Here is a 22798-nt window from a genome sequence, read left to right as displayed (position 1 = left end):
CCAATTGGGAGCCTGGAGCGGTGTGCGTGCCCTGCACCCAGGGGCAGGACCAGCCACCTGTGGGGCGGGGCCAGCCGGGGCAGGACTCTCCGTGAGGCCTCCGAGAAGTCTGCCTGCCTCCTCCCACTCAGCTGCCCTACAGCTGAGGGAGAGGAGGCGGGCAGACCATTTGGGGCAACACGGAATCTGCGGGCGCCCAAGCCACTGCATCACTCCCAGGAGAGACACGTGGCTTGGGCGCACTGCAGGCCCTGCGGTGAGTGCCGCCCGCCATTTTGTCACCCCTTCAGTGGGGACACCCGGGGAGGACCGCCCCCGCCACCCCCTTCCTCTGCCCCTGCTTCCTCCGCTCCCAAAATTTAGCTCATCTCAGATTAAGACTGGGTAATATATCAATGTAGCATCCAAAACCGATTTGAACTCCATAGTGTGATATCAGTTTCATAATTTTTGATATGGCTTCGGTTGTCGAATGCCGAAAACCTGCAAGTAAGTGCTTCCGTTTTTTAACGTTTTTCGGAACCTGAACATGCGATATGGCTTCTGCTGAGTGCAAGAAGCTGTTGCAACCAATGGGAAGTCGCGCCTCGGTTTTTGGATGTTTTGGGCTTCTGGAACGGATTTCGTTCGAGAACCGAGGTACCACTGCATATCACGAATCATGATGTTTCTTAGGGCTGCGTGATATATCACCCATACTGGTCCATATTGTGATAACGGTTTCATAATTTTTGACCTGGCAATATACTGAGAGTCGTGTGTGTGTCTGTGTGTAAAAGGAAGAGAGTGAGAGAGCTATGCAAAAATCACAACGTGGGGGAAACCATGAAGCCAGCCAATGCTTCTCTCAATCCCTGCACCCCCTTGTTAACTCTGCTGGCTCAGCAATCTCCTGCATTATGCAAGGGGCAGCAAATCACAAGAGCAAAAATCACGATGCAGGGAAATCCATGAAGCTAGCCAATGCCTCTACGTAGCTCCATCTTTGTTTCAGACATCGCGATATATCACGATGTTTAGCTGGTGACATATCACGATGCTGAAAACCAGGTATCGCCCAGCCCTATCTCAGATTTTTAACAATTATGGAGCAAGGCGCTAGCTCATTTCCTTGTTGACTGCGCTTGTTGACGTCCACTAGACTCCTAGGTTCAAGGGTCTCAGCATGGTAGCCATCCATCCATCCAATCTCTTAGACCCTCTCCACCATGCAGAGATTGCAGAAAATTGAGCAGGGGGACAGGTTCTGCTGCTTCTCTCGACTCAGTGTAAAAAAGTTGTTATGGCGGTCAAAATAGCACCAACACATTGGCATACATTCTCTAGGAAAGACCTGCAAGCCTTAAAAAGAAAGGAGACTTCTGTACTATATAAGTCTAATATAACACCTGCCATTGTTGTCTCTCTTCCTGGCTTTGACTTCAGGCTCAGCTCTGCTTTTTTACAAACAGCAGACTGCCACTCAGGTGCTCACCAGAGGAAATTTCTACTGCCTCAGGGGTTAGCAGGGAAAAATACCAGTTTTTATTTCAATACTGTAAACACAGATTGGCACTGTATGTAATCACATCCACTTCTCTAGGCCCCCTTCCTAGCTTGTATTAACACCTGCCATCTTGAAGAAAACGCTTGGGAAGATCAGGATGCAAACTTGCCCGAGTTGTGGGTGTATGTGAGTTTGTGGGACTGAAACACCCACTTTCCTCAAACCAATGGTGTGTGTGTGTGTGTGTGTGTGTGTGTGTGTCTGTGTGTGTGTGTGTGAGACTACTCTTACGCCCACGACAGCATACTCAAAAAATAAACAAAATTGGGTAAAGACCGCTGTACCACACTGTTCTTTCCCTTCAACTTTTGTTTATTGATGTACTGAACATGAAAAAGTACAAAGGATCCAAACACAAAAGAAAACATGTACAGCCTCTTTTTAAATACTCAACAGAATATATTTTTTTTCTACTCCAACAGATGTGAATTAAGTCATACTGTACAACTTCAAATAAATACCAGCCTTACATTTTATTAAGTGCTCTGATAAACAGTGCAAAGTGAAGCTCAACAGACACATGCCTTCTCATCAATGCCCCTTATTTGAGTGGATTTTTGATTTTGATTTTCACGATAGCCGTATAAAGCGGCAAAGGTTGCAGGTACCAGGTGTTGGACCCACTCCAACCACCATCATCACCATGGAACTCCCATCACCTTCTGAAGCACAGGGAATTTGTGTTAATGCGGATCCCAACCAGAGTGTGGGATCCGAAGAGCATTGAATGAGTCCGGCATGAGAAAAGTCGTTTGTCACTTTAGCACACTTTATTCTCTCACAGTTGTTTTTTTTTTATGTACTGTACTATACTGAAAATTTTATAACTACAATTCTTTTCTTAAAAAATAAGAATCGGAAAGCAACTGCAAATATCATGTACAAGAATGTTATGCATAGCACATTGCTTGGTTCTAAGGGGAAGCAAATGAGCATCTCAGTTTATACAAAAAGCAGGACGGATCTATATAGTTTGTCAGTGCATCCTGGAGAAGGCTCTGCCGGCCTTCAGCTTTTTAAAAATTTATTATAAGCTAGATGCTAATCAGAAAATATTTGTACTTTTTTTGACCTTAAATTTCTTCCATACATGGTAAAGTCTTTATTATTTTCCCCAAATAAGTGTTTTTAAGCGTCATACAAAGTTAAATTTCAATAGCATACAGGTATTTATGATTCTGGTATGAAAAATGTAAGGAATTTGTTCAAAACCTATGGTTATACTCATTTTTTTTTACCACAAACATATTTATAAACAAAAATGTAGCATCACCATAAACAGCTGAAGCTAGACTATCTACAGACAAAATTTGCAACGTATCTGATACACTGTAAATTCAAGTCCTCAGGACAACAGAAATGAATTAAGCAGACCTCAAGTAACAATCTTAATGCCATTTATACAAAGGAAAAGGAAACATACAAAAACATTCAGAATTTTGAACATCACTTGGCATGTTAAATAAGGGAAAACGAAAAAACCAGAAGGAAACTCAAAAGTTATCAGCTGAAAAGAGGTTCATAAAACAAAAAAGATATTATTTACATTACACAAAGCTCAGGTGTTAGCCTTGAACGTAACTTTCAAAATACCTTCAAATATATCCAACGCAAGACTGCTTCTTTCCTGGTCTGCCATTGGTGCAAACCGTGTGCAAACATCTTTTTTTTTATTTTTTAAGACAAAACAATTCTTCAAACAATACTGGAAGTACATCACTAAACACCATGAGCTCTATCTGAAGGGAATTCTATAGGAAGAACAGATTTTTTTCCCCTATCTCAGTTAATTTAAATTTCTTGCCTGCTCTTATATACTTTTAATTGTTTTTCCTCCTTTTGTTTCAAAACCACACAAGTTAATGTGAGCCACCTATCACATAGTAACCAGGATGTTCAGAGACTGCACCAACGATTACAAAATCAAAACCAGCAGTGCATTTCTCAGTGATTCCAACTTCTTGAGTAACAAAGATCTCTAAAGAATTTCTACATCATAAATCTCTCTAAAGTGTTTTTTTCCCCCAACCACTGCAAATTTCCTGGTAAGTTTTAAAAGCTCACTAGGTGTCATATGAAGAGATTTCTCAAAGTATTCAAGTCAAAATATTTGTTCCAGGACCTGTAAAAAGTTTCTCCAAATTTTCTCTTTTTTATAAAAATAGATGCTTTGTTTTGTTTTTTTAAACCCACATCAAAGAGGCTCTTATCTCTTTGGCAAGGTACTGCTTTACGAAAAGTTCTCCATTAATCTTACAATAAGCTTTTATAATGCACCACCCCCCCTTCCCCCAGACCCAAATAATAATTACAAAATAAATACTTTCAAACTTTATAAATAAAAATGTAAACTTCGAAACACTTTTCTTGAACAGACTAAACTGCAAGGCATTAAAGTGTAAATCAAACACAACGTAAGACTAAACTAACTCAAGGATCGTTAACACAAAGCCTCAATTAACTACTCACAGGTTCAAGGCAGTCGTGTAAAAGAAATCGTCTTCCCTTAAGCTCAAACATTTTAAAAGGTTCCGCCTTCTTCAAAGAAGGCAATAGAATGCATTGTGACAGGTAAAAACCCTGTACCTCTTGTCCATATTCAAACATAAGATATTTAAGAAGTTTTTTTTTTTAAATTCAAATACTAGCAATAAAAAATCTCGCATATTTCTTAGGATGCTAGTCTTTTATCCCCCGCCCCCCCATCTCAACACTGACTTACAAAGACATTTACTAATGTATAAAGTTTCTTTTAACTTGCCTTTGTCGAATAAGTTTTCAAATATAAACTGGGCCGAGGGCACCTCATTAGGCTTTGTGCGTTTTGTTTGTTTTAAACGAGACCTGCAAAACTCTGTCTCCAAGGCGGTATCCGTTCAGGCTGGCGATAGCCATGGCCGCCTCGTCATAGTTTGTCATAGTCACAAATCCAAAGCCTTTGCACTTGTTTGTGTTGAAGTCGCGGATGACCTTCACGTTGGTGACAGCCCCGAAGGGTCCGAACATTTGCCACAGGATGCTCTCGTCTGCATCGGGAGCTAAATTGTAAACAAAAATGCACCACCCGGTCCCGGCATGTCCCGGGATATTGATCCCAGCCAAACTGGTCATTCCATCAATGGTCATCGGAGAAAACCTACTAACCAACAGAGAGGGGCAAAGACAAGAGAAAGGGAGAGAGAGAGAGAGACAAAAAGGAGATTTTTTATTTTAAGGAGAAGGCAAGTTCAGAACATTAATTTAAAAATGCAGTCTACTTCCACATGGTATCAGCATGCTGCACAAGTTTAAACTGAGAGCCTTTCTGCCTAGTTTTGTGCCTCAAGTATGCATTGATTTCAGTGCCTGCAAAGCATGCGTTTGGGGGTGCCAACTTGAATGAAATATTGGGGAGGGCCAGGTAAGTCCTGCCACACATAATCGATCACGTGACACAGAACACACACACCCCATTTGAACCGCAGTGGCCATCAACTTTAGGAGGCCCTGGCTCTTTCAAATGTTTTATTGGGGGGTAGGTGGTGGCGAAGGGATCTCGGCCTCTAGGAATTGGCTCCTCTGCAAACATTCATTGCTGCGGCACAGCAGTTTTCAAACTAGGTAGAGTGCAGGACGCACGAGCCCAACTCAGGAAAAATGCATGGCAAGGAATTATCATTAAGGCTTTCGCCAGGCTTTGTGGATCCCCTTCGACAAGACTATTCTGCTGTTTGCTGCATTGGGCCTCAAATGTGCTCGGTGCTGAGGCATGAAAGAGTTGTGTGTCTCCTGGAGGCCACCTGCTGTGGCTCAACACTTCTCAGGGGGGGCCTCCTTCCAGTCTTTTTTAGACACGTGAGAGGCGTGTGCCTCAAAGCCAGGAGACAGTTGACAAGTGCCGAAAGTGTCGGCGCTTGGAAGCCAGCGTGAAAGTTTCAGGAGCAGCACTTTTACGTAGAAGAAAAACAAAGGTATCCTTCAGCTTCCTCATACTGTTAAAAATGAGGCAAATTGCAGCCATTCCCACCAATTCGCTTTTTCAGGAAATCACCTTGCCACTACACAAAAGTCGAAGGTAAAAGCTCCTCCAAGGGGGCAAAATGTTGGCCTAGCACTGGTGTCAATATTTTTGTAAAGAAGTTTAATAAAATTAAGTTATTTGTAGGCTGTACTCTTAGGGTCATCTAATCCTTTCTTCTGCAGTGAACTTATCTGCTGCGAGATGCCAGTCTTCCATTTACTGAATATTTTTGTTTTGTTCCTTTATTATAGCCTTGTGAACTATCGACCCCCCTTGCCATATGGTGCAGTATCTAGTTGGACCCCTGCTACCCTAGTGAGACGTTAACAGTGGCACATCTGATTAACAGCGACACATTATTTAGTTTCTAGTTGTCCACACCTTTCTTTCCTGTTGGGACACTCAATGTGGCGTTTGCGGACTGGTCAAACTTTGCCTTAGCTACGAAAGCAAGAACAAAAGTGTCCCTAAGACAACTGGGTATTAGAAATCCAAATACTTGTCTCTTTTTAAAAATGCAGACCTGCAATGGAATATCTACTTCAACCCTTCACTATTTGTGAAGCTTCAGTCCCCTAGCTGCAATACGAAAATATCATCACCCTGCAGGATGCGTTAAGATTTACCAATATAGTACATGTGAAGTACTTTTAGCACTAAAGAATTGCATCTGCGTTACATAGCCATTATCATTGCACCAAGTCAATTGGTTCGAGTGAGGCACTCATGATTGCCAAGGTTACAGGCTTGGTCCCCTTATGGGACCATTGCATATTCCTGCCTTGCAGGGGGTTGGACCAAATGATCCCCACAGGATCCCTTCCAATTCCATGGATCTATGACCATCTGCTGGCACAGATACAATACTATTGGCACTGGTGGGAAAGGCTGAATAACCAAAACTCTAGTGCAGAAAGGCCCATAGTTGTTGCAGAATGCTAGAATGATACAAAAGGCAATGCGATAAAGATTAATAAAATGCCAGCCATTAACTGAAAAAGACAAATACCACTGAAAATAATGCTGGAAGCTGTTGAAATTATGGATGTAATGACGAGACAGAATGTGTTAAGTGATGTACTGAAATAAAAATAGTTTTTGTTTAATGTCTGAACATGCAGAGACAATGCAACTTAAAATAAATTAGCTCCAAAGTATGTTCAACTCAAAACAGTATAATTTATTATTAGGAAGGGTTAAGCGTTATGGACCTAACACAATTCTTCATTACCTCTTTACTCCATAAGCCATATTGAGCAGATTGTCCAACCTGCAAAACACATTTAGCAAAGTGTTCAGTCTTTGGGTCGTCTACCTTCAAGTGCAAGTTGCTAGTTGGGTCTTGAAAGGCTTCTCACAGAACAGACTTACAAGGCTGAAGATGCACAATCAATACATATTACCTGCATCCTCCTCTGCCCTCCCCGCCCCCGCTACAGAGAGATCCTACAAGTATCCCCACAAAGCCAGCCTTGATTAAATTTCCATTAGGTATTTATGCAAAAGAGCAGCTCAGCCTCGGGAGGACATAAAACAAGGCTTTCCAATTCCATGCTACCAAGACAATTAGGTGTTGTTTTTTTTTAAAAAAGTGACAGAACACACGTATTAAAATACTGGTTCAGAAAATGAATTTCACACAGAAGTCTTTACACGAGGGACCAGACCATTTTGTCCACACTCTCACTCCATTATCGGAAAGCCCTTTGGGCTGAAACACATATTAAGTTACTCTGCACACGTTTCCTAAAGTCCGTTCCTCAAGATTTCCGACGATAAGACATTACCTTCTCGTACCACAATTAAATAGTATGCTATGGGTTTATCTTCAAATGTTTATACCCTGGCAGAGACACTTGCTTAAATGTCAACCGTGCTGCCACAAACTGCAAACATTTTCTACCGTGCCAGCGTAACTTGCACAAAGGAATGCAGATTTGATTTTACTTTTAACCCACTGCGAAACATGAACATCTTATGCAAATCACGAAGTTTTATGCTCAATCAGAGTGATAGAGATATCCGATTGTGTCAATGCTGGACCATATCACTTATTGTTGAGAATTCAGAAGCCACACTTGAGAACATATACACTTAGTATAGCTGAGTGCAGGCAAACTCTGCCCTCCAAATGTTTTGGGACTACAACTCCCATCACCCCTAGCTACCAGGACTGGTGGTCAGGGATGATGGGAGTTGTAGTCCCAAAACATCTGGAGGGTCAGTTTGCTTGTGTCTGGCTGAGTGAAAGGTTGGCACCAGCCGTTACTGTGATTAATACTAAGTCACTTTAATCCGCTCTCAAAATGGATGTGGCGACTGGAGGACCAACTCTGCATTGCAAATGTGACACGGAAGGCTGGCAACATTAACCCCACCATGCGGGAATCCCTTGCAGATGACCACAGGGCCTTGGAGACAATCAGTGAGGTCAGGTCTCCACGCAGCAGTGACCAGAGGAGGAATGACCGCTGCGAGGAATGCAGAGAGAAGAAACACCGTGATACACTTGCGCCAGCACAACAGGACGCCTTCGTCTCCCCGTCTGCAACAAAACAGGTCTCTCCTGTATCGGTCTCCACAGTCACAGCAGGCGCCATAACTCTCCCAACAGTTTGACTTCACCCTGAAGACACTCTCTTCCATTTTCTCCTGAGACAGATGGATGCCAACCAACCAACCAATGGGGAGGAGCAGAAGTGAAAAGATTTGCCCTGTGTGCTGCCTTCTGCTCACAATGACTAAGCTGGTGTTGACTTGGATTTTAAAAACACACACACACACACACACACACACACACACACACACACACACACATATTTCTGAGCTCTGACTAAAGCAGGAGTGGTTTTGAGAGTTGGCCAACCCTCACACACCAAGAGCTCTAGTAATCCTGCCGATGTCTTCAGAAGAGAGACAATCATTCATGATCATCCTTGAGAACCAGCACTTCAGCGGCTCTTGAGAGTGATGGTGACAGGTCATCCCTCTTCGGAAGGAAGAGTTAATCCGAATATGGAAGGGCTAACGATCGTGCTGCTGATAGCTTCACAGGCAGCTGAGAAGCACTGTTCATGAGCGGCGGAAACCAACACAAAGCACACACATACAACATGGAACTAAGCTGCCCGACTCTCTCTTTTTCTGCGGGGGGGGGGGGAGTTATTACATAATGGAAATCAATTGAAAAATCACCTAGGGGCCTTGATGAAGTCCAGGGAACCCATGTAAGGTACAAATCTGTGGGGGAAACTAAAAAATAAAGGATGCATATGGCCCACAAGCTAGCCACCCCTGACCTAAAGGGTTTGTTTGTCAATTAAAGAGTAGACTTGGGGGTGGACAGGTCTGCAAAAGCACAGGGAAGAATGTGGCAGTCTTGAAGCAGAGCATCTAAACCAGGCATAGGCAAACTCAGCCCTCCGGATGTTTTGGGACTACAGCTCCCATCATCCCTGACCACTGCTCCTGTTAGCTAGGGATGATGGAGTTGTAGTCCTAAAACATCTGGAGGGCTGAGTTTGCCTATGCCTGGTTTAAACCCTGAGAATCAGAGAGGTGAGTGATGAGGCCAGTCGCCTTTTCCCAAATGTAATGCTCTGTTTAGAAAATGTTTATTGCATTTCTGATTTTTTTTGTGTGTATTGAAAAGCCACTCAGGGAATTCCGAGACACAACATATAAATTTCTAAAATTAATAAATGATAAAAATTAAGTGGCAATATGTAACAAAATTGATTTGTTTTCATTCTGCCTTTCAAATCTTTCATTCTGCCTTTGCAAATGTGCTCGCAACCATGATTAAAAGCAGTTTTAAAAATATAAACTAGAAGCAGTGCCTTTTGAGTTTAATGAAAGATCCTGACTTCCCAAGCATAAAAGTGTGTGCTTTATTGGCTTCTTTTGAAGGAAATTTAATTTCCGTAACAAGGTAGTCACCTTAGGAGGAAGTGGCTCATGGATCAAGCCTGCTTTAGTCCCATTATTTAGAAAAAGGAGCATCTACAGGCTACAAAATACATTGGTCTTTGTTCATATGATACATTCATCCAATTATCAAGCCAGCCACAAAACAAAGGTTGGATAGCCATCTGTCATGGATGCTTTAGATTCCTGCCATACAGGGGATTGGATAAAATAACTCTTGGGTTCCCTTCCAACTCTACAATTCTAGGATTCTAGGATAGCAGCGAGAAAAGCAATGACAAACCTCTAAAAAGTAGAGACATCACCTTGCCAACAAAGGTCCGTATAGTAAAAGCTATGGTTTTCCCAGTAGTGATGTATGGAAGTGAAAGCTGGGCTATAAAGAAGGCTGATCACCGAACAATTGATGCTTTTGAACTATGGTGCTGGAGGAGACTCTTGAGAGTCCCATGGACTGCAAGAAGATCAAACCTCTCCATTCTGAGGGAAATCGGCCCTGAGTGCTCACTGGAAAGGACAGATTGTGAAGCTGAGGCTCCAATACTTTGGCCACCTCATGAGAGGAGAAGACTCCCTGGAAAAGACCCTGATGTTGGGAAAGGTGGAGGGCACAAGGAGAAGGGGACGACAGAGGACGAGATGGTTGGATAGCGTTTGCGAAGCTACCAGCATGAGTTTGACCAAACTGCGGGAGGCAGAGGAAGACAGGAGTGCCTGGCGTGCTCTGGTCCATGGGGTCACGAAGAGTCGGACACGACTAAACAACAAGGATAGCAGCATTCATACAGTCATACCTCGGAAGTTGAAAGGAATCCGTTCCGAAAGTCCGTTTGACTTCTAAACCAAGCTGTGGCTTCTGATTGGCTGTAGGAAGCTCCTGCAGCCAATCAGAGGCCACGTCAGACGTCCGGGTTCCAAAGTCCGACTGTGTTTCTGTCCATAATTCCCTGTCCAACACAAGCCACTTTCACACCGAACACGTCCACACTTTGACCCAATTCCCTCACCCAAAACTCCTAATAAGAAGCTCTGTTTTAGACCTCGCTACCACAACCTTCAAATATCTGTGGGTAATTATGCACAAACTCATTTGCACAATTATAGAAGTAAATGGAAGACTATGTTAAGCACTTGATGTTATCAGCCTATGGAATAAATTACTTAATTACGCAAATTGTTCGAGTGAAGGGAAGTTGTCACTATGAAAACACTCTGATCACCTCAAGATGAGATGTATGAGCAGTGACATCGCCTTGGAATTAACGGTTTTGCCTTTTATGGAAAGAAATCCTCTGGAGATGAAAACACCATACGAAAACTAGAAGTGGTCCGAGAGGAACAAAGCTTCTTATGTCCCTCAGTTGCCTTTGGAGAAAACATGTCTTGAATAGCCTCTGAAACCGCATTACACACTTCGATGTTGTCCTCATCTCATTGTTGCCCCTGGTGAGACTTTAAAAAAAACAACAACCCTGCGACTAGACGTGATCGTGGGATGAGCAAGCTAATCATGAGCCCCAGCAGGGTTTTTAAAATAATTTTTGGAAGCCATCAAAATCTTGCCTTTCAGCAAATTTAATAGCTATACTGGCATGTGATTCATCAAAATCAAATAAAAGTTTTGTGAATGCCAAGAGATACACATCTCTTCATTGGGGGGGTGGCAGGGGGATACACATGAATTCTGACAATTAGGCGATTACAGTGGACCCTTGGTTCTCAAATGCCTTGGTACTCAAACGACTTGGAACCCAAATACTGCAAACCCGGAAGTAAATGTTCTGGTTTGCAAAACTTTTTCGGAAGCCGAACATGCTCTGTTTTGAGCGCCACGCTTCCATTTTGAGTGTTACGCTGAGGTCTGTCTGTTTTTGCTATTTATTTTGCGTTTTTGTTTTTGCGGGTCTTTTGTTTTTGTGACTGTGTGGAAACCAGTTCAGCTACTCATTGATTGATTGTGTGACTGCAGCACATTGTTTATCGCTTTCATTTTATGGATCAATGGTCTTGTTAGATAGCAAAATTCATGTTAAATTGCTGCTTTATGGCTTGTTTTTAAAAGTCTGGAATGGATCAATCCATTTTGCATTACTTTCTATGGGAAAGCGCGCCTTGGTTTTGGACCGCTTTGGTTTTGGAACAGACTTATGGAACGGATTAAGTTTGAGAACCAAGGTATCAGCATTTACTGGTGAAGATTTAAAATAATAATAATAATAATAATAATAATAATAATAATAATAATAATAATTTATTATTTCTATACTGCCCATCTGGCTGTGTTTCCCCAGCCACTCTGGGCAGCTTTCAATGGAACATTAAAAACAGATTAAAATTTCAAACATTAAAAACATCCCTAAACAGAGCTGCCTTCAGATGTCTTCAAACATTCATCGAATTAATCTGAGATTGTCAGTATGCAATTAACGACATGCACAAAGTTTTGGACATTTACTTAGTCAGCAGCCACGGAGAGAGAATATTTGTAAGACTGAGTGTTTTTTTGCTCTTGAATGCTTGCTTAGGTCTGTCCCAAAAGTCTGCCCCCTCCAACCTTTCAACTCTTGCTATCACCCTTTTAGTGATAATCAGTGTAGCTATTTCGATTTGACAGTCTCTTAGTTCCAACTGCTCCCATTCTCCTGTGCTTTAATCCAAAACAGAGGGGCAAGAGCAACACTATGTTTGCAAGCGAACACAATCCATGTAGTATTTCTATAATGAAGACCATTATTCTGAACCCTGAAATTTCTTTACACTCAAAACTTCTACATGGTATTTTAGCAGCAAAGAAATAACCTTGACTGATGAAGCATAAATGTTAATGCCTTGGGGGGGTCGGGCCAATGGTAGCTGCATTAATGAATGCAGGATTCCCCCTTTTCCAAATCAAATTGAGACAGCCATTAAGATACCTCTCTAAGTATACAGTTTTAAAGCTTTATTTGCAAGATCTACTTAAGGTTTCTATGCTTTATAATTAATTTACAATAATTATCATACTGCACTTCTTTGTTTACTATCAGTGAGCTGCACTGGGAACTAAGGCTGGGCGATGTATCAACAGATCATCCAAAACCGCTCCAAAGACCATTTCATGATATCGGTTTAAAGTCGATAACCAGTTTAAAGTCCGTATTGTGCTATAGGTTTCATCGTGTTTGACCTGACAATACATTGCAATTCACAGTGTGGGTGTTTGTGTGGGTGTGTGATGCAAAAATCACAATGTGGGGGAAAGCCAGCCAGTGCCTCTATATAGCTCCAGCCTTATTTCAGACATCGTAATATATCAGTATTTCACGATGTTTAGCTGGTGATGTATCACGATGTTGAAAACCAGATATTTCCCAGCCCTACTGGGAAGTTAAATTGATGTTGAAGGTACAGGTTTTAATCAAATAACACAGGTGTACATGACCTTTACACATTAATTCACGTATCCTAACTGGGATGGGAGAGCCACGTCCGCCTAAGGAGGAGGTGGGGTTGTTGGCTTCACGGCCCCTCCATGTGCGCGGCGGGCGGAGGCCAGCCCCATGCGATTGGGGGGGATTCCCAGCCACGTCACTCCCTGGTTGGCCAATTGGCTGGCTCGGGGGCGTGGCCTGCCCTATAAAGGCAGGATGCGGCTGGGGATCTCCCTCTTTGCCGCCCGCCAGCTGTTCCTGCTTTTTCCCACCCTCCCGCCCTATAAGGTTTTCGTTCCTTAACTTTGCTATGGACCTTGGTTGGCCGCTGTTGAGGGGCCTGGTAGGAATTTTTCCACTTGGCAAATTGGCACCAGCCACTTGGTTTTTGCCTACCTCATAGCAAATCGTCACAACTTTCTGGGTATTGGCGGTTTGGCATTGGTATTGTTCTGTAGATGGAAGAGGGGAGATAACACCATCACCTGCCCCGCATATTGAAGGGTAGTCTGTTAAAGGATTCCGGGGGGCGTGGCCCTGTCCGAAGCCTGGGGAGGTGAGGGCCTAAGGCACGACCCCTAGCAGTGACCCTGGGGGAGTTCCTAGTTGATGTGCATCAGCAGGACTCCCCCGACTGGTGGTTAACCCTTCCTGGACTTCAAGCAGACGGGCTGGAGTTGGATATAGTTGGTTAGGACCAATGCCGCTCTTCACCTGTAACCAATAAAGTTGTGGCATTTTTTAACCCATTAACCTTAATAATAGGGTTGTGTGTCATTATTTCCACCTGGGGGGTCAGGAACTTGCCTGGACTAGGAATATTTCCTAGACCTTTGGCGGCCCAGAAATTGAGCAGCCAAGTGGCAGCTGAGAGCTTGCAGAAAATTTATTAGGGCGAGGCAAAGGTGTATGTTATGTCTTGTCTATTTTACTGTATTCTAAATATAACTTAAAATATAACGTTCGTTGGGAGGTTAAAGTATAAATACTGCAGATCTAGACACTGGTATATGCACAGTGGGAATCCGCTAAAATCTTGGATAAGACCTCCACTTAGAAATGAGACCTCAGATTAAAAGAAACCAGCATAATTCTCAAATTCTCATTTCTCACTTCAGAAGTAAGAGCAAGAGGCTACAGGACATTACGGATTCCAAAGGCTGCGAAACATTTATGTGATGTGCGAAAGGGTAAGATGGATCATCCATTATCAAGGAACTGTATTCTTCTGGCAACTTCCAGACAGCAAAAGTGCTGATACATTCATCCTGCTCTAGTATAAAGCATGGAAAAACTTGCCTCGTGTTTTAATTAAGCAAAGTGTTTGGGCATGAAGTAATATGCCATCAGAAACATGGGTCCAAGTGAAACTGGTTGTCTTAATTTTTAATTGAAATTTTAATTAAAATGGAAAAGTTTTAATTGAGGGAACTGAGTAAGAGGACATTTATCAACTTCTGTGACTAGTTATCTGTGCTAGAGGAGTTATACATAGGTGTAACAGTTTCCGGGGGCTGGGGGGGCGGAATTCCAGTGCCAGATTGGAGCTGATTAATTAAACACACCTGAAAATCTTCTGCATTGCATCATGAGCTATCCTATCCCTGCAGTGAATAGGCTACAAACCTAAGGACAGGCCGTGAGGAATTTATCTGAAACCCAGGATGGGAGTCTTGTTAGAATACAGTTATAAACTCAAACGAAAAAGCAGCCCCCGGTCCAGCTTAACCCTCCAGGGGCCGGGTCAAGTATACCCGGCGGCCCCCGCCCTCTGCACAGGCCTGCTGAAGGATGCAACCAGGAATTAACCCCCACTGAAAAATAGTCTGACCAGCTTCCGAGTCACAGGCAGTAGTGTCTAGAACTAGAATCAGAGTGTGAAAAGCCTAAATTAAGCTAGAGGAAAACTTTGAAAGCTGCTAGGATCAAGTTCTGAGCCTTAAGTTCCCTGCCTGCTACCAGCCCATGCCATTCCACAAAATGGCAGTAGGAGCAGCAGTCAACACAGAGGGAAGGCAGTTTTGCCCCCCTCTCTTTTTTCCACTTTGATACACTGAGTAGCACTGGGTTGCAAGTCCCATAGGCCAGTGTAGCTACTGCACTTGCAGAAGTCCTAGAGAGTAATACGTTCTTCTCCTCTCCCTGTGTGCCATTACTGTTTCCTGACATTGCTACGCAATGGAAGACAATGGAATGGGGGTTCTGATTTTTTAACGGGCTCTGGGTTCGAGAGAAAAGACTCCCAATATGGGGGAAAGGACTTTGAAAATCTCCGTCTGGGGTGAGCCAGGGAAATCTTGCCCATCCTCTAGGTCGGGGGTAGTCATCATCATCATCATCATCAATAAATTATTATTTATTGCTTATACTCTGCCCATCTGGCTGGGTTTCCCCAGTCACTCTGGGCGGCTTCCAGCAGAATATTAAAATACAATGATTCATCCAATATTAAAAGCTTCCCTAAACAGGGCTGCCTTCAGACGTCTTCTAAAAGCCTGATAGTTGTTTATTTCTTTGACATCTGATGGGAGGGCGTTCCACAGGGCGGGCGCCACTACTGAGAAGGCCCTCTGCCTGGTTCCCTATAACTTCGCTTCTCGCAGTTGTCCACTCCATTTATTGTTGGACTACAACTCCCATTATCCCTAACCGCTGGCTCTGCGGACTGGGGATGCTGGGAATTGGAGTCCCAACAACATCTAGAGGGCAGCATCTCATTTGAAAACTTAATAGTGGGGTGAAACCACTCCGGTTCACAAAATTAGTGCTGAAGGATGCCTTGGCAATAAAGGCCAACATTCTCTCTCTCTCTCTCTCTCTCTCTCTCTCTCTCTCTCTCTCTCTCTCTCTCTCTCAAACTGTAAGAAAGGTACAGTGGTGAAAGCAAACCTATTCTGGAAGTCGTTAAGGAATGCAGGTGCAGCTCTCGGAATTAATCCCAACATCTCCCAACAAGTATTGCGTATTCCAGCACGCACGCCACATTTCCCCTTCAGATCCAGCTGCCGCCACTCAAAACACAAAACTCAAGCTTGCAGGTGATCTAGGGGACAGCTGGGCCGCTGGGATGTTGGAGAAAGACTGCTCAGGGGGTTTGAAAAGGCCACGGGGGCATTGTGTGTGTCCCGACCCTGGCAGTCGCCATTTCTGCAGGAGTTTATTTACCTCTTTTTTTCATGTCAGTGCAGTCATTCCCCAATGGCCTTAACTTCAGGCACAGGGCATTCTGGGGTTCCTCTTCTGAGCAGTGCTACCTCTGCCCCGGCACTCAGTACTGGAGCAGGCATTCTGCCTATGGAGAAAGGGCAAGTCTACTTTTATTCAATATTCAGCGGCTTGACAAGAGTATCCTTTGATGAGAAAAACACAAAAACCAAAAGAAAACCTCTAGGAAGATTAGAAAAATCCACTGAATACTGAATAAAAACAACTGCCTTTGTCGGCTCCGACAGAAGAGCTCGCCAGGACAAACGCTTTTAAGGGTGAACAAAGTTAATGGAACAAAATGCAAAGAAGTTGCCTGGATTTTGTTTAAATATGCCATTGGCCAGGTGCTTAATTGAAACATTAAAATTAAAGTCCTGGCAAAGCCTAGGTTTTTCTCTCCCCATTGTGAGTATTCTGCTTCTCTTTGAAGGAAAACCAACTCATCCGATTCTGTTTTTGCTCTACTTTGCAGCGATTCTCTGCAGACTCCAACTCTTTATAACCTTTCTGGAAAACCCGGACTCTAGTGCAAGCCAGCGTCAAAGTTCAGAGCATGCATGTGCAAGTGTGCATATGCACATAACACAAAATCTCTCACAGCACGGCGCTAAATAGAAAACCCTAAAGCAGTTACTGAATGTAGATCAACACAATGTTTGTTTCAATTCACACCATCTGTCCTTTTCAGTACACTAAAATATCAGAAGAGAAAAACATATGGCTGCAAAGCTCTGTGCCACAGGAACAGAGACCCACACAAAAAACTGTGCAAACTACTTAAAAACAACAAAAAAAAACCATTTTTTCCACAGGAAAAAAAGAAGAAAAAGGGCAAGGTTAGAGGGACGATCCAGAAAGTAGAGAAGAATGGACAATGTCCAAGGCAAACTTTTAAATAACGAGAATTGTATGGTTGAGAAAGATGTCTGATTTAGTAGAATTATTTACTCTAGAAGTTTAAAAATAACCCTAAAACCCTGGTTGGAAAAAGAATGTTTCCCCATTTCTTTAAGCGTTACTAATTAGCGGCTTAAACTCTTCTGTTTATAGCTGCTAACAGATTGCAGTGCTGTTAAATAAGTGTTGACTGCTATGCCTTCCAGACACACACAAAAGTTTAAGAAACTCAATAACTCTCATATGAGGAAATGCAATTCCTACCAGAGAGAGGACAACCTGGTTCAAAGGAAAATTTGGACCGAATGGTTGGGGGTCTCAAGAGGGTTCCTATACATTTCCACTTACCTAAAACGTTGAGCCTGCTGAGCTAGAGGTCCTGGGTACCTTCTGTTTGGAGACTGGTACAGCTGGGAAAGGATGGCCTGGTTTGTTTTTTGGCTTGGATTGTTGGCGAACTTTACAGTGATTGGCTCTGTGGCACTCGGCGGTTTCTGTCCGTTCAAGCCTTTGATGGCTTCTTCTGCCTCAATCCGCTTGTCAAACCGGATGAAGCCCACACCCCTTGAAACTCCTGCATAAAGGTAGAAGGCTCGTTCACTGCTCTCTTCCAAAACAATGCCGACACACCCAGAACCCCCATTTGCACAGCTACATGTAAGCCAACAAGCCGTATGAAGCAACGGAGGACAAGACCAGCCGCAGAAAAACAATGCTGTCCAGGGTTGTAAAGACTGCGGAGAGAATAATTGGGTGCACTCTTTCCACCTTGCGTCAAATCTACGCTTCCAGGTGCCACAAGAAAGCTGCAGAGATAGTGCAGGATAGTGCGCACCCTGGAAATTATCTCTTTCAGCTTCTGTCTTCTGGAAGAAGGTACAGGCTTATAAAGACTAGGACTAGCCGCCTGAGAAACAGTTTCTATCCAAATGCGATTTTGGTTTTAAACACAGTGAAAGGAGTCTCTATGGGAGTGTATTGTATTTTAAAAAATGGGGTATCAGAGTTTTTAGGGGGCTAACCAGGCTGGGATAGAAGGCTTGTTGGTTTTGAATGTCTTATGTAGATTATTCCCCCCCCCCCCCAATTTCGTTGTTCTGTATGGAACAATGACAATAAAGAATATCGTTATCGTAGAAGCTGAAGAGGCGGATCCTGTCCCCACCAAGGTTGTAACACACTTGTTTCCCAAACTTGGGTCTCCGGCTGTTTTTGGACTATAACTCCCATCACCCCTAGCTAGCAAGGCCAGTGGGTCATGGAAGATGGGAACTGTAGTGCAAAAGAGTGGCTGGGTATAAATAACAGCTGGAATACTGGAGGCAACACAACTGTGAGAAGCTCAAGGAAGCCCCATCAACTGTGGTGCCTTCCCCAAAAAAGCAAGCCTAGAGTGAGAGACTAGGGCAGGCATGGCCAAACTTGGCCCTCCAGCTGTTTTGGGACTACAATTCCCATCATCCCTGACCACTTGGTCCTGTTAGCTAGGGATGATGGGAGTTATAGTCCCAAAACAGCTGGAGGGCCGAGTTTGGCCATGCCTGGACTAGGTTGAAGTCAGCAGGTTCCAGGAACCCTCTTCGACGCACATTTTTGGGGGTGATCTGTGGGTCTGTGCAGGACCTGGTGAGAGCCAGGAAAGATGGGTTGAGTCTTAAAGAAGCGCCAGCAGGCGGAAATATCTTCAGTGGTGAGGTGTGTCAGAAGAATGAGGATATGTATGTGTGTGTGTGTGTAAGTATGTTGCATTAATTGTTTTATTGCATAATTTTGGAACATTTGTTCTTCTTCTTTAGTTCTCTGGACACTGTTTGGAGCAGTGTTTCCTAAAGTGGGCAATACCACCCTCGTGGGGGGCGGGGGGGGGGGGCTCTGGAACAATCCAGGGGGGCAGTAGTAGCCTTGGATGCAATTGGCAAGGGGGAGGTGGTAGCATAAGGAAAGAAAAAAAATTGGGGGGGGGGACTGTTCTTACACGTTTCACCAGTTGTGTAATGACATTTACCGTCAGGTCAGGAGGTGTTGCAAGACAGCAACAATACCTCCCCTGGATTTGGCGGTCATGCAATGGGTTCCCAAGGCTTGGGGGGACCCTTTTCAGCTTCACCCAGGCCTGGGAAGTGGATTGTAGCCTCCCTCCCTGCCCATTTGGCCAATGGCAGGTGGGCTGTGGCACCAGCCCCACCCTTGGGGCAGATGGGACTGAGCCATCAGGCTTGACTCGTAGATTTCCAGGGGGGCGCTGAGTCATTTTTTTTGGAAACTTCTGGTTTAGAGGTATTTTCACCTATTAAGCGGTGAAACAGATTGCTTCACACTCAACGTAATGTTAACACTTAAGTTTAAGGGATCAGAGAAGGCAATAGCCTTCTGGAGCCACAGAAGGCCCCCAGATTCAAACTCTGGAATCTCCAGGTAGGGATGGGTAAAAAAAACCCCATCTGAATCTCTTGAAAGCTGCTGTTTAATTAGCACAACGTAAGGCACTGGTATTAGGCAACTTGGTTAATCTGCAGGATCAGGTCACTTCTACTCAAAACCACGCCATTTTGCTTTTTTGCGTGCTAATTTTTTATTTTTTGCCTCCCGCTTTTCCACACAGGGTTACTCTGCTCTACACTGGCCCCAATCTGTGTGTGGTGGAGAGGGAGAATTCTCTGGACCTGCCTTTCCTAGGTTCAGGCTATTCCTGATTTTGCACACACCGCTACGAGCAGCGAGATGCAAAATCACACGTGTCGTATGGAAGGACGGGATTAATGCATACGGCAGGGGAGAAGACAACACACGACAGCACGACCCTACCTAGAGCCCTAGTCAATGGCTATGTTATGTTGCAGCTCTATCTACCCTCCTTTAGAACAAATTTTAATGTGGATTTCCATACCGCAATGTTAACTGGGAGTACGTCCTAATCAGCAGCTAATGAAATGAAGTTTCAGAGTCTACCAAAGCACAGGAAAACTTTACAATTCCCCCCCCCCAACTGAATGCATATTTCAGAAACACACATTGTTTTTAAGTAACACCCCTGGAAGGAGCTGTTGTTGTTGTTTTTTTGAAGAGGGAATTTTAGGGGACACTGAAACAACTCATTAGAAAAGGGCAATTCCCGTGTAATACTGTGACGATGCATATTTTTAAGAAGCAGACAAACAGCAGGCCTGTGGATAATGAGTCCTTCTCTACAAAGTATGTCTGCATAACCATGGTTATGTTGATGGTGTCAAAAACAAACCCCTGTGTTGCAATACAGAATAATCTGCTCAAATACAGCCGCAACCATGGTTATGAACGTAACTAATACGTGGTGCTCTAACCTTGCCTCTTGGGTTTACCACAGCCCAATGGGATGCCGGTCTAAGACATGCTTTTGGGTGATCCATCAGTATGGTAATGTTCTTACATACCGTATTTTTCTGTGTATAACACGCCCCTGTGTATAAGACACCCTCTATTTGGGGGGACTCCAAATTAAGAAAATCCCCCCTATGCACTATCCATGTATAAGACGAGCCCCAAATTTTAACACAATTATTTAATAAAAAAACAAAACCCTAGTCTTATATACGGAAAAGTGCGGTACTTAGCCTTTGTACATGTGCAGTTCCATGACTGAACTGGGACCCATGCACAGAAACCTACTTTCTCTTCAAATCAAAACCTTGGTTTAGCAAAAGCAGCTGATGGTCACAAAGTCACCAGCTCTATTTTAAATTTTGTTCGTGGCATTGAAGAAAACGCTATCTAGCTTGGAAATGATGGCAGAATGATAATAGGAAAGCCTGCTGTATGTTTTCCTAGGATTTTGAAATGCGTTGGGAGAAAACAGAAGATTCCTGAACCCTGAATAACGAGAAAGGGTGTTCCATTCTCCAGCCCCTCTAATGGATTAGTCTACTTCATTGAGATTATATTATATCAGAAACAGAAAAAAAATATGGAGCAATATGCTCACTAGGATGGCAGTGGCTGGAGAGTTAAGACTGAGTTTAATATTTATGCATCAAATCAATATGCCTTTCAGACTTGTTTTTTTAAACCCGTGGGATTTGTTTTCCTCTAGATCTCAACAGTTAATATTCTTCAGCACGAGGATAATGCAACTTTATATATATATATAAAATCCAAGTAGCAATTACTAGTTTGCATTTCACGTAGACTTAGCCTAAGATAACAGCAGAGCACTTCCGTGTAAGATTTTGCTTTCCTTATTTTATTTTTAAGACTGTTTATTAGCACTTTATAAGGAGTACAGGGACTATTTTCACTCGGCGGCTTGGAAATGAGGATTATAGCAGCTGTAAATTTATTACAAGGCATGAAACAGGCTTCAAAACCTGCACCTTCGAGGTGGAAATGACTCAGGGCTGGCTGACTACACACTACAATCTATTTTAGTCCATGCATATTTATGAAAAATTCCGGCAGAAAATTGTATTTTCTGGCCCATATATACCTTTGATATATTCTGAAGGCAGGCTTGCTGTATTGGAAGTTGGAATATCTCACAAACTGCCAGGCTGAGAAAAGCAAGAGAGATAGTAGGGCGCAGCTGTCGACTTACCAGTGACTTGGTCTACTAGAATACGAGAAGTAATGATACGTCCATACTGGGAGAATAGCTGCTCCAATTCTTTCTGGGTCATAGTTTTTGGGAGACCACTGACATACAGATTTGCATCTCTAATGGAAGCTGAACTTGGTCGCGCATAGGAAACCTGTGGGATGAGAATAAAGCGTTTGCTGTTCCGTCATGCAAATGGCCATACAAGAAGAACGGAAAGATTGAACTGTGCAAGACTACTTTTCCTTTCAAAACCAGATGGGCAATCTAAACCAAGAACCTTGCATCCTCTGCAACTGGTACTGTGCCGATCGGATAGGTTATCCAATGCCAGCAAACTATACCGAAGTATATTTAAATGTCCTTGTTTTTCGCAATTGCTCTCTAAATTGTGTGTTGAGACACGACGGTTACAGAAGTTGTTGACGCCATTTCTTTCATCTTCAGCGTTAATAAATAAATATGGGCCGATTCTAGCAAAATGAAATCAAATCAAAAGCCATCATTGACAAAAAAGGATCAATTAGTTAAGGAAGGGAGAAACCTGGAAAAACGTCTAGGGAGGGCAAAAGGATAATCCATCAAAGGGGAGGCAAGTACGCCCTCTCCACAGCGATGCGTGAGTCATTGGGGTTTAGTATAATACACTACTGTTAGTCAGTGTTAGAAACTCAGATATGCAAGCTCCTTAAACCAGGATGACAGTCGCCTAAACTGAATGCTTAGTTGCCATTTGGAGGAGCTATATGACCTGTCAACTGGGTATCTTTACTTGGCCACAAGTGACCAATAGCCAGGTGCAAAATGCGTGTGGTGCCTTGCAAATTTCGAACACTGCTGTTAGTAATAAAAGTTATAAATAGAAGCTGAACTATGATCTCATTTAGCCAAAGCAAAAGATCTATTTTCCTTTTCCTTTTTACAATTTCCAGAACCATCAACAGGGAAGCAGGATGAGAAGTGCGGCAGCAGCAGCGCCCGCTTTCTGCCCCCAGAGCCCTCAATGCTTGTGACACATGAATTGAGCATTTGGGGCCTCTACTGAGAAGAGAATCACAGACTTGTAGAGTTTCGTGGATTATGTTTTCCATCGCCCTCACAGCCCGCAACAAGGACCCAGCCGGCAGCGTTTAAGCCAATGCTGGGCCTGCCATTTCATCCAACGAAAGGCTAGCCCTGTCATCCAAGACAAAAATCATAAATCACCGATGTGTTATTAGAGACTGTACAGTAATTAAAATACC

General features: G+C 43.4%; 1 protein-coding gene across 14 annotated transcripts in view; it reads right to left on the bottom strand.

Moving 5' to 3' along the window:
• Window positions 1–1837: 1837 nt before the first annotated feature.
• The window catches only part of ELAVL2 (ELAV like RNA binding protein 2), a 159898-nt gene continuing 138937 nt past the window's right edge, over window positions 1838–22798 (bottom strand). For 10 of the 14 annotated variants that reach the window (XM_028712028.2, XM_028712026.2, XM_028712038.2 and 7 more), the window contains 4 exons: window positions 21555–21708; window positions 17336–17561; window positions 6778–6816; window positions 1838–4685 (listed from right to left, as the gene is read on the bottom strand). In XM_028712028.2, the coding sequence (XP_028567861.2) occupies window positions 4355–4685; window positions 6778–6816; window positions 17336–17561; window positions 21555–21708 (750 nt within the window). In that variant the 3' untranslated portion in view covers window positions 1838–4354. The remainder of the gene's footprint in view (window positions 4686–6777; window positions 6817–17335; window positions 17562–21554; window positions 21709–22798) is intronic. The other 4 variants (XM_028712029.2, XM_028712027.2, XM_028712034.2 and 1 more) reach the window with 3 other exon arrangements.

The sequence above is a fragment of the Podarcis muralis genome, chromosome 17 (assembly GCF_964188315.1).
Source record: "Podarcis muralis chromosome 17, rPodMur119.hap1.1, whole genome shotgun sequence".
In the NCBI taxonomy this organism is placed as follows: domain Eukaryota; kingdom Metazoa; phylum Chordata; class Lepidosauria; order Squamata; family Lacertidae; genus Podarcis; species Podarcis muralis.
Note: the sequence above shows the minus strand (reverse complement) of the source record. Positions and strands in the feature narration are given on the sequence as shown.